General features: G+C 41.0%; 1 protein-coding gene and 1 long non-coding RNA gene across 4 annotated transcripts; one reads left to right on the forward strand and one right to left on the reverse strand.

Moving 5' to 3' along the window:
* The first annotated feature begins 984 nt into the window (after window positions 1-984).
* Window positions 985-13,884, forward strand: MMP23B (matrix metallopeptidase 23B). 3 transcript variants are annotated; one of them, XM_085318577.1, is made up of 8 exons: window positions 985-1,703; window positions 4,152-4,297; window positions 7,245-7,384; window positions 8,593-8,760; window positions 10,625-10,789; window positions 11,734-11,844; window positions 12,839-12,965; window positions 13,710-13,884. In XM_085318577.1, the coding sequence occupies exons 1-8, from the start codon at window positions 1,533-1,535 to the stop codon at window positions 13,882-13,884; spliced, it is 1,203 nt and encodes a 400-aa protein (XP_085174703.1). In that variant the 5' UTR covers window positions 985-1,532. The 3 variants fall into 3 exon arrangements, with proteins under 3 accessions (XP_085174703.1, XP_085174705.1, XP_085174704.1); XM_085318578.1 differs by having other exon boundaries at window positions 1,546-1,703; window positions 4,156-4,297; XM_085318579.1 differs by lacking the exon at window positions 10,625-10,789.
* LOC146588082 (uncharacterized) lies at window positions 7,515-13,716 on the reverse strand. The gene is made up of 3 exons (XR_014897494.1): window positions 13,083-13,716; window positions 12,250-12,309; window positions 7,515-7,551 (listed from the first exon to the last, which is right to left on the reverse strand). It is a non-coding gene; the product is annotated as an uncharacterized LOC146588082 (long non-coding RNA).
* Window positions 13,885-14,348: the final 464 nt, after the last annotated feature.

Raw genomic sequence — 14,348 nt, forward strand, 5'->3', positions numbered from 1 at the left:
CCATAGAGAGTTGCTGCTAACAGCTGAGATGATGAGCTACTATCTCAAACTACTGTAGCTGACTGCTTTGGTCTGTAGGAGTTAGAGGCCTGTCCTCCTTGCTTCCTGCTCTTTATCTTCCTCCTAGTTCCAGTTTCCCTTTGTAATTCTACACACAGCTTCCTTCCATGTTACTCCTGTTTCCTCTGGTATTACTAAATTTCTGCTGCACTTACGGAAGCACATTGTTTCTGCTGGAGGATCTCGGTGAAAATTGAAAAACAAAAATGTAAAATTACATGCAAACTGTTTGGTCACATTTATTTCGAGTTGTTTAAAAGCTCCAAGCAAGCTTTAGTCTGAAATGCAGGAAATGTCAAAGTTTCATAAACTTTGATATGAAATAGAAAAAAAAAAAACAAATGAGTCTGAGGTACAAGAATTTTCTTTTCTTCCTTTTTTTTTTTTTTTTTTTTTTAAGGCTTCAAATATCTGTTAGAAATGTTTCATACTAACTGGTAACAGAGCTAACCCCTCTTTGTTGTTTGCTTGTGAAATTAGAGGATTGCACAAAGTTCCTTTTTCTCTGTCTCATCAGAGCTGTTTAGCTTAGGGCACCTCAGCTCAACAGCACTGGGATCCAGTGCTCAGCAGCCAGACAGTAATGTCCAGCCAGTTCTGAAGACCTCAGAATTTCTGTGTAAGCTTTTTAAAAAGCACTGAATGACTTCAAGTCCACAGCTGGAGATGCCTAATTGCTTAAGCTAAGCTGACCTCTTTCCTTCTCCATATCAATCTTTGGGGGATGCTTAAACTGAGGTTCCCAAAATTAAGATAATTCTGAAAATATGTGTCTTTCTCAGTATGATAACCATGTACTGGGTAGCCCCCAAGTACATGTGGAATTTGCAGGAGTCAATTGCCAAGTTTCATGGAAGAGGAAGCTGATTTTTACTTTTATCTGAACTTGTAAATTCCCTGACTAAAATCTCCTGAGCAGAGAAGCCCTGCCTGTTGCAGCACAGCATCTCATTTTTCCTTCTACTCCTGAAGACAGCCTCTCTCAGCTCTGTCAGCTCTTCAAGCATCACTACATGAAGTAGTTCAAGGGCATGATGCTGGCTTCTGGATTCCTTTTTCTGCCCCCTCCTCCAGCTTTTTCATTACATAAAGCTGACAACTGCAGATTTGTCCTCTGTTGATATACAGCCAGTTAAAGAAAGGAGTTATGGTCCATCCCAGCTTGTTTCACTTTGCTGGTTTTTTTCTCCGCCAACCCAAATTTCAGCTACAGTAATATGATACCACTTGGCAGAAGTTAAGAGAATCTTTGGCACATTGGAAAGAGGCTTAATGTAAAGTCTACTTTTTTCTTTTTTTTTTTTTTTTGAGCTTTTTGAAACTCCAGCATTTCAGCACAACTTTGACAGTAACTGCAGGACTCCTCACAAATGTTCCAGATGCAACTGTGAGCAAAAGGATTACCAATACATTCCGTGAAGTGAATTATCTTAGCATCTCTCATCTCTCTCTAAAAAGCACTGAAGAACAATATGCATCCAATAGAACAATTTTCTGCAAACAGAAAGAAGAGCTTCCTCTCTGCTGACAAGAGAAAAAACAATGGTTATAGATCTACTGTGGGATTTTTATGCATATTCCCTGTGGTGGCTTTGTTGGCTATTGTGGGAGACACAACTGGAGCCGCAGCTCAGAAAAGTCAGGTAAGGGAAGGATCTAATTCTTAGATGCTTAGAAAGGGAGAGGGGTTAACAAATGTGTGTGTGCGTATGCTTTTTAGAAAACTAGTGAACCTGCGGAGGAATCTAAACAGTTTGAAAATAACCGTTAAGGTAAAAAAAAATCTATTTATGTCTTATCTGAGTCCTTTTTTGGCAAAGGATCCTAAAAAGAAATGAAGTGTCTAAGTAGAACCAGGTCATTAGAGATGAGTTGGTAGCTTGCAGACAACTAAATGGTGAAGGTACAAAAGCTTTAGACTGTTTTGCTTCAGTGTTGGCTGTCCTCCTGAGTAACTCTGCTTTCCTAGACTAGTATGATGTGGCATGCAAATATTCTGGTTTCCTTAGCAGCTGAGCTTCCCTACGAACTCCAGAGACAGGGTTCTTGGTGCAAGATCCAAAGCGAGAGTTAATGCTGGACCTACAGAAACTGTAGCTGATGTTAGATCTATTTCAAGGTCCACCCATCAGCAAGACAGGCTGGTGCAGACTAGTATTCATGGGGAACCTACAGCAAGGCTCTGGGACTCCCAGAAGCTGATCTTAATTTTACTGCTATGTTAAACTGTAAAAAATAGTCTTCTCTAAATCCCTGCGTTCTCTCCTGTTGTTTGTGTTTATAATGATCCTGGCAATAGCATCCATGGTCTGCATCATGTGCTCAGGGCTCTTATTAAATTGGTTCTAAGTCAAAGAATTATGTTACTGTTCAGTTTATGAGAGATGAACTTCATGAGTAGGGGAGAGAAAGAGGGAGAGAAAAAAGAGCTACAATCATTACAACTCAGTGAAGTAAATTAATGAAGGCCAAACAGATAGGCACACTGACTGCACAGGGTGAATATTGTAAACAAGGAGGGATGATAACAGATATCTGCCTTTATGCTACTTTGTATATGTTGGTCTCTATTGCAATAGTTAGAGTTGAAACAAATGTCCTCCTAATACATCCCAAGCTTTGTGAGCATGCAAGACCTACAGCCAAATAGGCTTCCTCCTGGGAGTGGCTGACCTCTTCCCCAGTTCTTAAATATTCTCGCAGTCTTGGCTATTGTGTCTTTAGCAATTGGACAGATGATTCTTTAATCCAAATTATACTGCATGTTTTTATCTAGATAATTCTGATTTCAGTCAGAACCTTAAATCTGAATATAGCATGTATGTGGTGCACAACTGTTCTTCAGTTCATTTTGTAGCATGTTCTTAATTAAAAGCATCCTGGTGCACCAGTTGTAGGCATAACAAAGTCTGCAGAATAATGGAGACTAAGCAGGATGTTTGAGCAAGACAGCTCAGTCCCCTGACCTAGTGACTGCATCAGACACAGGCTTCAGTGATTTCTGTTGGGCCTGAGTCACCCTTACTTTATTTTATATTTTGAGGATAAGCTCACTGGGGACACTTACTTTTCACCTTTGCTCATTCAGCACCTGTGACATTAGGGTTTTAAGCTCAATGGTAATAAAAAAAAGACAATTGTTTTTCTCTGTAGGGACTACAGGAGTTTTCCTTGTAGAGGGAGAAGTCATCAGGTTCTTTTTATTTATCTAATTTTCCTTTCCTGACACCCAAGAGACTTTTAGAAGAGCTGCAGATGACCCAGAGACATTTAATGTCTTAGTTCTGACAAGGTGGGGCACAGCAGATAAATGAGCGCTTCCAAAGAACCACGTTGGGTGCCAAGCTTTTATCTCCATTATTCAGGACTAAAATGCTTTTGTAGTTTTGAGTCAGGCCTGTCACAGAATTTGATGCCTTTTACTGTATGACTACTTTAAGTGCACTCCAGGGTTTCCAGGGCTCCAATTTACTTTGAAGGCATTTCAGATCCATAATCCAACTTTATAAAGAGCACTCAGAACAAAGAGATGCCCATTTGACTCATGTGTCCAGTATTTCATTTTTTTCTGTGGTGAGATTGAAGCACAATAGCAAAGTGAAAAGGAAATGAGAACTTTCCAGGAAGAGCTGCAGCACTCACTGTGGCCAGAAGCCTGTTGAAGCCTCATTTTCTGCTCCATCTGTGCTGCACTCCAAGAGGAGAGAGGAGTGACTGCACTGCCCTATTCTGGAATTACATGGCAGTTCAAGGGAGGCTACAGCACAGATCCTCTGTGATCCAGCACTGCAGAGTGCCGCTCCCTTCCTTTCCTTGCATGTCTGATCTAAGTAATGCTGAAAGAACTCTGTGCAGTTACCCCCTCTTTTCTTCCCTCTTGATTTTGTTCACTACCCTCAGAGCAGGCATGCTTTGCAAAGTACTGACTAGCTGGTGTCTCTTGGACACCCATAAGGGAGCACTAGTTGTACTACTCAGCCTTCAAATGCCCCATACCTGGTAGATTTTTATTTTGTTATTACTTCTTTTGTACAGTGTTCAATCCTGCAGTGTCTCCCATCTCTTTTAAACTCCTGTCTTTGTCTTTTAAGGAAGATGCTACACCACCTGGTCTTTATGGTGTGAGTGCCTCTGCTTTGCACAGTCCAACTTTCCCACCTTGGCCTCCAGCACGAAGAAAACGATACACAGTCACACCAGGGCACTTGAAATGGGACCACTTCAACCTGACATACAAGTATGGACATGCCTTAGCCTAAGAGCTGTTTCTGTCTAAGCTACTTTGGGGTCTGAGGTTTATCTGCTATGGATGTGGGTATGAGCCATGTGGGGATATTGCTCATCTGGTCTTCAGTGAGTGGCTAGCTGAAACTCTAAATGGACTCTAGGATGTTTTTCTACAAATGCTACACCTATCACCTCACCTGTGGATCATGTGCAGTGGCCTCACTGCATTAGAAGCTAGCAGCACATGACACTATGCAAATTGTCTGAATGCTGAGACTACTGATGGCAAAACTCTGGTTGCTCAGGGATAGATTTAGGCTGCACACAGACAGGCTTCCCAGAGCTAGGGACTTCCCTCAGAGAAYAGCAAATTGAATACCAGCTCTGCAATGCTGGTATTTTAAAAAGAGGTCCATATGAACCTAAATCATCATTAAGGGAAATTGCTGTTGAAAGGTTCCGTGATTTCAGGGTTACAGAACTGTTAATGATGAATACTTTTAGGAATGTTTTTGTTGCTTTAAGGAAAAGATGCCAACTCTCAGATTACTAACAAACAGTGAAAAGCCCCTGGCAATTCTATGATGAGTGAATCTGGATGAGACTCACTAGGATGAGTTAACCCTAACATTTTCTTTCTGCTATCCAGAATACTGATTTTCAACTAGCTATATCACACCCCCACCCCCCCCTCTACACACACACAAAAAAGCAGCATTTCTGCAGTACTATACAGTAACAGACCAGTTAGATTTTGACAGGATAGAGCCACATAAATGTACAATGCTAGTACTACTTTCTACAAGCAGGGCCAAATTTGATGCAGTCCTATAGATTTTCACATCAAACTGTTTCTCATTGCTGTCAGGCTCCACTATTACAGCTGTCATAAGGCAGTGTCAAAYCCTGTTGGTGCTTAGCCTTACAGCAGCACTCTTTCTGATGTTAATAATGTTGATCAGCCCCTGAAACTCTCCAGTGCAATAGGCTACAGTGGCAGCATGCTGGAAAGAGGCTTCATTGTGAAACTATTTACATGCGGATTGTTGAATGTTTTTTAGGAAAGCTAGGGTGAGACCAGATAGAACAAGGCACAGGGAGTCCCCCTGGAACCAGCTTCATTAGATGAGCACTGCCAGATGGAATCAGACTATCCTGGTAAACCCCAAGCTGGCAGGAGTCTGGTAAATCTCAGAATGTTAGGAGCCCTGGAGTCTGCCTGCAGCTCTCTGGCTGAGGGCACCACATGCTTTGGGGGGGAACAGAGCAGCCAAATCAATGTTTGTTCAATATGTTATGTGATAACAAAGGGTTTTTTTTTAATATGAACCCATAACTCCAGTCTCTTTTGGCTTGAAAGTACAACAAACCCCAAACTGACCTCTCAAAGGAGCAGCAACCACTAACTGCTAAACAGCAGTGGCTTGAATGGCATGTCATATTGCGATTTCTGAGAAGAGTATACCTCTGGCAGCAGGAATGTGTTGCAGCTTTGCATTGGGGTGAGAATAGCATTATGGAGCTGTGAGACTCTTTCTCGCACTCCAACTCTGGGAAGCTGACCCAGACTGTGACTGAAATGGATGGGAAAGTTTTCTTACACCAACAAACAAGAAAGGAAGATATTTAGAGCTATGTTTGCAGTGGCTTAGCCTGAGGCAATGGAGGATGAGGGATGGATATAAGATGGGGATGGGCGGGCTGGGGTGGGGGTGGACAGCAGCAGTTGCTTCTGTCTGAGAGCTCTGTTCTAATCCCTTTCTCTTCCACAGAAGCAGGAGGGGGAGAGTATCTCAAGAGCACTAATTGCAATCTAATGCTGCCTGCCCCCCATCTGGTCCTGCAGTTGCCTCTATTCTCTAGGTAGCAGTTCTACAGTCAGTCACACAAATGTCTTATTGTAACTGTCACCTGCCTCATATGTGCACTGTGTTGTGGTTGTTACCTTGTCCACTGGGTGATGCTTCAATACTGGTCAGTAAATCTATGCTTCCTGGTAGGCCAGGGGTTAGTTTTTCCTGTAAGCCCAGACAAAGAATCAGTGGGTGGCATGAACCTGCCTCCTGCACACCAAGTAGAGAACATACATACCTCCTTTTACACTCATTCCAAACACRCTAAGCTTCATAATAGTCTTAATTGTTCAGGTTTCTATTCATTAACAACCTGGCCTGATACGAAATCTTCTGCGATTTCTTCTGTGATTCTGCACTCTCTTTAGGATGTGCTGGGATGAAGGGAGAACATAAATAGCACAGTTCTTTTGGTTTTTTCTGTCTCTGAAAAAGAAAAAAAGAAAAGAAGAAAAGAAAAATGAAGGTTCTAGGATCTCTCTGTGTATCTCCATGGYACAAACAGTGGTTCAGCCATCCTACAGCAGAGCTTTTCTTATAGTGCAGCTGTATCTGGGCCTGTGGCCTAATAAAAATCTTACTCTCACTCCCAAGTAAGTGATGAGACTTTTTTTAATCATTTGTTTTACTACCAAACTTTTGCTACCCTTCAGAGCCCTCTTCCAAAAGCTCTGCCTGAGAGTATTATAAGTAAGTCAGTGTTTTTTGCACACTAAATTACATTACATATATTGCATGTATGCTGAGTGATGTGAATAGGAATTACCTAGTCTGCTGCTGGAGGAAAAAAAAATGCTGTACAAAAAAGATGGGTGAGAACTTAGGAGAAAAGTGTTTTTTTTTTTCCCAAGAAATCTTGTCTGAAATTACATATTTGCGGTAGGAGAAAAGCTGAGGTCCAGAACATGGGATGTAAAGAATATCAGTAATATTTTAGTCCTTGTGGAGATTTTTAGTAAATATTCCTCTTTATCCAATCCAAGCTATGTTTGTTTGGACCCTATTACAGTGAAAGGAAAGACTATTTGCTGCAGTCTTGACAGCCTTTAGCTAATGCTTGGGATGGGAACAGTATCTTCCTAAAGTTGTTCTGTGTCCCTACAGAATCCTATCCTTCCCAAGAAACCTCATAAATGCCAGTGACACACGCAAGGGATTGGCAGCTGCATTCCGAATGTGGAGTGAAGTTTCACCGTTCAGCTTCAGAGAAGTGCCACGCCACACAGCTAGCGATTTGAAAATAGGTAAGAGCACACGAGATGCTGCACTTACTTACAGAATGCTGTTCTGTATGCCAGCTCCACAACAGCCTTAGAGTTTTGGTATATGAACGAGGAGTTCAGAGGCAGGAGATATTTTTCCTTTGCTGTGCAGATTCAGCAGGGGCAGACAGCATCTGGTCATCATTTGCCTTTAGTCAGGTATAGAAACTACTTATAGTTTCTCTAAGGTTAATAGCAGGAGTAATACTGTCTCTGAATAGTGCATTTGCAAAACTTTTAAGATATTTGTGAATTAATCCTCAAAAACCTGCCACAGGATTATACCCATTCCATAGATGGGGAAACTAAATATTCAAAGGTGAAGTGACTTGCCCAAGGTTATACAGAGCCAGAGAAACAGCAGGTGATAAGATTCCAACTTATTTATGGCTTTAGTCTCCCTTCTGCTGATCCTGTTGAAACACCACTTTTTCTCTCTTCTCCCCTTCCTTCTGCCCCCATACCACTATGCAGGCCTAGAAAAACATTAGTGCTGATGTGTTATCTGTTCAGTCTCAACCCCAGATGTAAATTCTTAGTGATTTATGGCCTGTGAAAAAGAATTACTTCCTGTACAGCTTGCAGTATTATTGAGACATCCAACAGATGATTTTTTCCATTGTTTCGCAACATGTGCTTCATGCTACTCTTGCATGATGCCACTTACTTAGAAGCACGTGATATGCCTTCCCAGGGCCCTGTCTCGCTGCCACGTACRAACTCCAAGTGGCCTCATTCCACTGGGCAGAGGGTGCCCTTCGTTGCTATCTGACTTAGTACAAGGATGGCAAGCATCTACGTCTCTAAGAATGTCTGTTTATCTACATTTAAAATGTTAGTAAATAACACATCTTAGGGTTATAGTCTCACTGTCCTTTTTTTTTTGGGGTAAGTTTGCATGTGATGTTGCAAAAAGCGCTCAGCATTCCTTTCTGACAAGTATTATCATTTGTGTCCACTGGAGACAGCTCCACAGCCAGTCACCACAGGGCTGAGTCAAGTTTGCATCAYCTAGTCCTCATTTGTGACAACTGCTTTGCATTTATTTTTCCTTCCATATCTCTTTAGAGTGGAAACCACATGGGACACCACAAAGAGTGATTTATTAGTAAACCACAAGTTTACAGATGTCTGTGTTCTTGATGGGCTTATTTTGCCAGGTACACTAAATTTGCTTCTTTTTTCCACAGGTTTCTACTCTATCAATCACACAGACTGTCTAGAATCGCTCATTCACCACTGCTTTGATGGAACAACAGGCGAACTTGCCCATGCTTTCTTTCCACCCAATGGAGAAATACATTTCGATGACCATGAATATTGGATATTGGGGAATACCCGGTTCAGCTGGAAAAAAGGTAACGCATGTTTCAGGGAACACATAATGCCTGTAGGATTTAGATTTTTTTTTTGCCCTTTTCCTGGTTTACCTAGTATTGCAAAGAGACAACAGAAACAGCTGTAATGTTGATTCAGTTTCGGGATTTTGCTGGTCTTGCTATGATGTAACTGAATTGCTATCAGGGACTCTGTGTGGTGGTGAAACTCTGTGCAGTTTCAGCTGTTTCTGAATAATTCAGTGGCTAGCAGCCACGTCCTCGATAATTAGATCTGGCTTTGGCCCAAGCAGCTGTATCTCTGGGAGGGGCCGTGTTATGTTACTCTGCCTTGCTGGCATGGCTGTTTATGTTTTAGTTTTCCTGGATCGGTAGTCCATTTCAGGTTTGTGGGTACCTAAAAATGGCTATGTTGCTTATGGCTTAGGGATTGTTTTTTGTTGGTGGTGTTTTTTTTTTTTAAGCAGTGTCAAAACTAACCTTAAATTAAAAGCAGATGGTCCTTGACTAAACAGCAAATTAAAAAAAAAAAAAAATCATATAATATTAATTGGGCAAGTTATCCTACTTTTTACCAAATGGAGAGGTGGAAAGATTCAGAATGGCCTCAAAGGACCTCCTCCATCCCTCTTGCTTCCTAAAGCACAGCAACAAATAACAACATGGTAGTGTGTCAGTGGTAATGAAAACCAGACAGCTGTAGTTCATCATGCATCATGGTAACAAACGTATGCCAGTAAACCACAGCATTATCAGGGAGCAATATATTTCCTTAGCCTGTGTTCTTTTGTAGGCAGCTGCTGAAACAAGCATGAGCATTTGCAAAAGTTGATTCTTAAGTGAGGTTATACTAAGACTGTGACAAAAATCAGAGACCTGACTGCCAGTTCGGCCCCTGCCTCTCTCTCACGGTGCTTTAACTCCACTCTTTTACCTGGAGATAATTATGCAGTGATTTGCATATTATTCAGCTACCTTTCTGAACTAGCAGTAGCACTTCTGACTTCAGAAGGCCATTGTGAGGCTGTGAATATTAATCACCACTACTTAATTGAGCACTTAATTTGACTTCTTAATTGACCACTTCTCTTCCCAAAGGCATAAAGAAGGATGGGTACAAAGTAAACTGCAATTAATTATTGTTCTTCCAAATCACATCAGTGCGATTTAGGGAAAAAAAAAAAAAAAAAACTTTGARAAGAGCCAAAAAACAAACATCTACCTACTAGAGATATACTGATAAATTAAGCTCTTGTACAAGCTACCCCTTCACACGCTTTCTTTTTATAAGCAGTTGAGTTTGATACAGGAATTATGAGCGTTTTGCATAGCCTGCGATCACACAAAGTATCTAGGTAGGTGTCACTAATAGCACTTCTGAGTCAGCCTTCCATTAAAATCCATCTCTGCTGTAAGCAGGCTTCAAGATGTTGCTGAGAACCTTCAGTTAAATCCTATAGGCCATGGGGAATGCATAGGTCAACTGGACAATCTCTCAGAACAGAATATTCCAGCTAGCAATCTCATTCCCAAACACACATTCTTAGTTACAGGCCAGGGCTGTGGGGAAAAAGGTAAGAGAAAATTGCCAGTACATAAGTATTATGCAGTGCACTTGCCCTCATTTCAAACACTGCTGTTTCAAAGCAGTGTTCCTGCAGTCTAGCAGAGTTGCTGTGTGCACTGCTGGCTGAAATTAAAAGCATGAGTAAATAACAGGCTTGTCTGTGTGCACCTAAGCAGCTACAGAGGAGATGAAACTGTGTCAAACTTTGGTAAGACTGTATTTCTTTAGTGCTAAAATACTTCCTTTGTTTATTCACCAGGGTTGGCCAATGTACTTCCTCATCATGCAGTGTCAGCTGTTCTTCCATTTTTCTTCCAGGTGTTTGGCTTACAGATTTGGTACATGTAGCAGCTCATGAAATAGGACATGCCTTAGGACTTATGCACTCCCTGAACCCCAAYGCCCTCATGCACATCAATGCCACTTTGACGGGGAAAAAGACCATCTCTCAAGATGAAGTCTGGGGAATTCATAGACTTTATGGTAAGGAAGGCAGAGAACTGGGTTGTTCTCTGTATAAAGAACATTTGACTAAAGTGTTAGGCAGATCCTTATGAGTTCTCATGCTGTTAGTTCCCCAACTTGTGACAGGACTAAGCTGTAAACTCCTAAGTAACAAGGWGGAATTTTACTCCTTTTAATGCAAAGCGAGGATAAAAGTGGGTGTGGCAGACAGTCTGCTTYCAGCACTACTAGCTTCAAATGAGATGCACAGGAGGCCAGTGTAAAACAGTAAGATACCATACACTAAATGGTGTATAGATTTCATACTCCTACCTTACCGGATCCACTAAAATCTGAAGTTCTCAGACTGCTCRAAGCAGCTACAGCAGAGGCACAAGCAATGTGTATGTTCTCATATGCCTACCTCATTATGCCCCAGCCCAGCAACCACCTCTGTGTGTGGATTCCTTGGGCCTCATTTTTGTACAATGGCTCTTCCAAGAATAAAAAGCTTATTTTAGATAAGGAGGGCCCCCAACTTGTTTGTATTTATCTGCTAAATTCAGATGTATATAGGGAAGAAATGGGCTCACATAGAGAGGAAGAGAGAGAGCAAACAGCTGTAAATCACTCTCTGGCTGGACTAGGACGTGTTAACACAAGGCAAAGCGCTCCACAGACCAAACAGGGTGTGGTAAGAACCTCTTAAGCTCAGAAACAATTGCCTGCCACTACTGAAGCAAAAATCCTCTTGTAGGATTTAGAAGAGGCAGCTTTGTTCCATCACTGACGCAACTCCATGAAAGAACCTGAATATCTAGCCCACGCTTCATATAAAACTGGCACCCTGCTCTATTTATTCTATACCTGTTCCAACTCTGCCATTTACACTGAAAAATCTGATGTGGGCAAGACATCARTTCATTTCTCTGAGGGAACAGTCTACCCAAATCCTCCCAATATATTSTCTCCTTCTCTTTCAGGATGTAAAGACAGGTTATTTACGTGCCCATTATGGGCACGAAAAGGTTTCTGTGAGAAACGCAGGAAGTTGATGAAAAAGCACTGTCCATCCACCTGTGACTTCTGCTATGGTATTATTCTACTTTTATTCTGGAATTTTGGTGGGGTTTGCTCAGAGGGAGAAGGTAATGTTAAGCAGTATTTGCTGTAGGAGTAGACAGGATTTTAATTCTGCACTAGAGATCAGAAGATGTAAGAAAGAAAAAGACTAGCCCCACCCAGCTCTGATGAGAAGCACAGCATACATCTGAGACAAGACTGAGCCTCAGAAGTAAGACTCAGCTTTTATGCACAAATATTTGTGGACTAGGACATTAAACCGCCCCATTCTTCTCTAGTTTAACTAAACTAGTGTTGGTAAGTTTCTGAAAAAAAACAGCTGCTCCTTGTGCTTCAGACCACTTCCCCTTTGGACTGAACTGAGGAARTAAGATGCTGAACTGTTAAATTTGGAGATAAGAGGTGCAGTACGGTACCTGATGCAGTGATGRGACAGGTCAAACAATGAAATCTCAGGCACAGCTGGACTTAAGCTGCTGGAGAAAAGGAAAAAAGAAAAACACGTTAATCATCCCATCTAGTCCCTCATTCCTATGAATCCCAGTAAGGGGCTAATACAGGATCAAGGTCAAGTTACTGCAGATGCGGAATTAAGCTTCCCATAAATACCTACTGACCTTAAGAAGATGCACCACTTAAGTAGTGTCTCTTGTCAGTACAGAGGTATTTTTTTAGTCCAGACTGATGTTAAAGGACAGTTAGATAGTTACAAACATCTATATCCTCTGGGATTGTTCATATACTGAACTTCCTCTCCAAACAGATGAGACCAGGGCAAGTTGCTTTTTATCCATCCTTGAGTTTATGTGACACGAGAGTAAGCTTTGCATRTAAAGAATGTCAAATGTTCAGCCAGAATTGCTGAGTGAAACACAATTTTTAATTAACCCCTTTAACATTCCTGGGGTGATAATGCAGTTCTGTGACAGCATTTTGGGATGACTAAGGCTTGACAATGAAGTATGCTAACTTTTGCCGTTTCATTCTCTCAACTCTGGTGGACAGAATTCCCATTTCCAGCAATCCCCTCTACTTTGCCCCCACCAAGGACAAAAACCAAGACTGTTTCTGAAGGCAGGAACGTCACCTTCCGCTGCGGACAGAAGATCATTCATAAAAAAGGCAAAGTTCAGTAAGTTCTCTGTCTTTTATTTCAATCCTTTAGGACACTTTTAGCAGCTTACATACCAAAAAGGAGAAAGAATAAGGAAGCATGACAAAACAAAGTGTACATAAGAATGTAGTTTACCTTCTGCAGCATGTAACTCCTTTATTTGGCAGAGGGGTGAGGAAGAGCTTGCTAGCTGTGACATACGGGATAGAAGAAAGTAGAGTGCAAATACTGTTTATAACATTGCAAAGCATTTAGTCTGAAAGCAGAGCTATCAGAAATGCGTAAGCTGAACTGAAAAGGGTAAAATCCGGTTCACACATACTGCATAAGCTAATTCTTACTGTTTGGTCAAATTCCCCGGCCTATATTCTGCAAAAGACTGCAGTCTTGAATTTATTTAAATATAATTAATAATTTGTTAGCTCTTATTAACTTATGAGCATGTAATTTCTGGATTTGTCCAAAGCTGATAGATGTAAGTAAGTGCCCAAGTCCATGGGTCAGTTTGGCCGGAGGACCCAAAACCCCATCAACTTTCAGTAAGATTCAAGCTCCTACTGTTAAATTTAAGAGTTTAACAAAATAAGCTAAGGTTTTCTGTACATTTTAAGTAGACARTGGTGGTTATAACAGGGCACTATGCACTCTATGCTGCAGTAGACTTGGCTCAAACAAAACTTACCAGCAGAGAAGGACCACTAACATATATTGCTTTATACTGGATGTTTCATAGTTTAATTTCTGTTATTTTTCTTACGACAGCTGGTATAAAGATAAGGAGCTTCTGGAATACTCATATCCAGGTTACTTATCCTTAAACAATGATCACCTGAGCATCATTGCAAATGCAATTAATGAAGGAACTTACACTTGTATAGTAAAGAAAAAAGAAAGAATCTTGACCACTTATTCCTGGAGGATCAGACTGAGGCACTAATAAGGGCCCTGGAATGAGAACTTCAATTACTGCTAGTTCTGTTTCAAATTCAAAATTTTTCTTTAGCATCTTATATTTAATCTGCAGCAGTACAATCAAACTTTTAAATCAGCTGCTTCCATAGCTTGGGCAAGAGAGACTGGGACTTTATTTTTGGAAAAACTTTTCCAAGTTACTTTTAACGGGTAACAATTTATCAAGCATGTCCCGTATAGAAAGATAATTAGAAAATAATAATAAAAAATTCAAGGGTCAGATTTTGCAGTTAAATGACCCAAGTCACTGCAGACTGCTGAAAAACAAGAACAAAACCCCTCACCAGATAAATGGATCAACAGATTGATGGCTCAACTATGTTGCAATGGAATCAGAGGCATTATGGAAGAAAAACAACCAGTAAGTAAGAAAAACACTCAGTAAGTGTTCTGCTGTCATTTTTTTTTTTTTTTTTTTTTAGATTCTGA

This window comes from Rhea americana, unplaced genomic scaffold (assembly GCF_003343005.1).
Source record: "Rhea americana isolate MKP2758 unplaced genomic scaffold, rheAme1 scaffold_541, whole genome shotgun sequence".
Taxonomy (NCBI): domain Eukaryota; kingdom Metazoa; phylum Chordata; class Aves; order Rheiformes; family Rheidae; genus Rhea; species Rhea americana.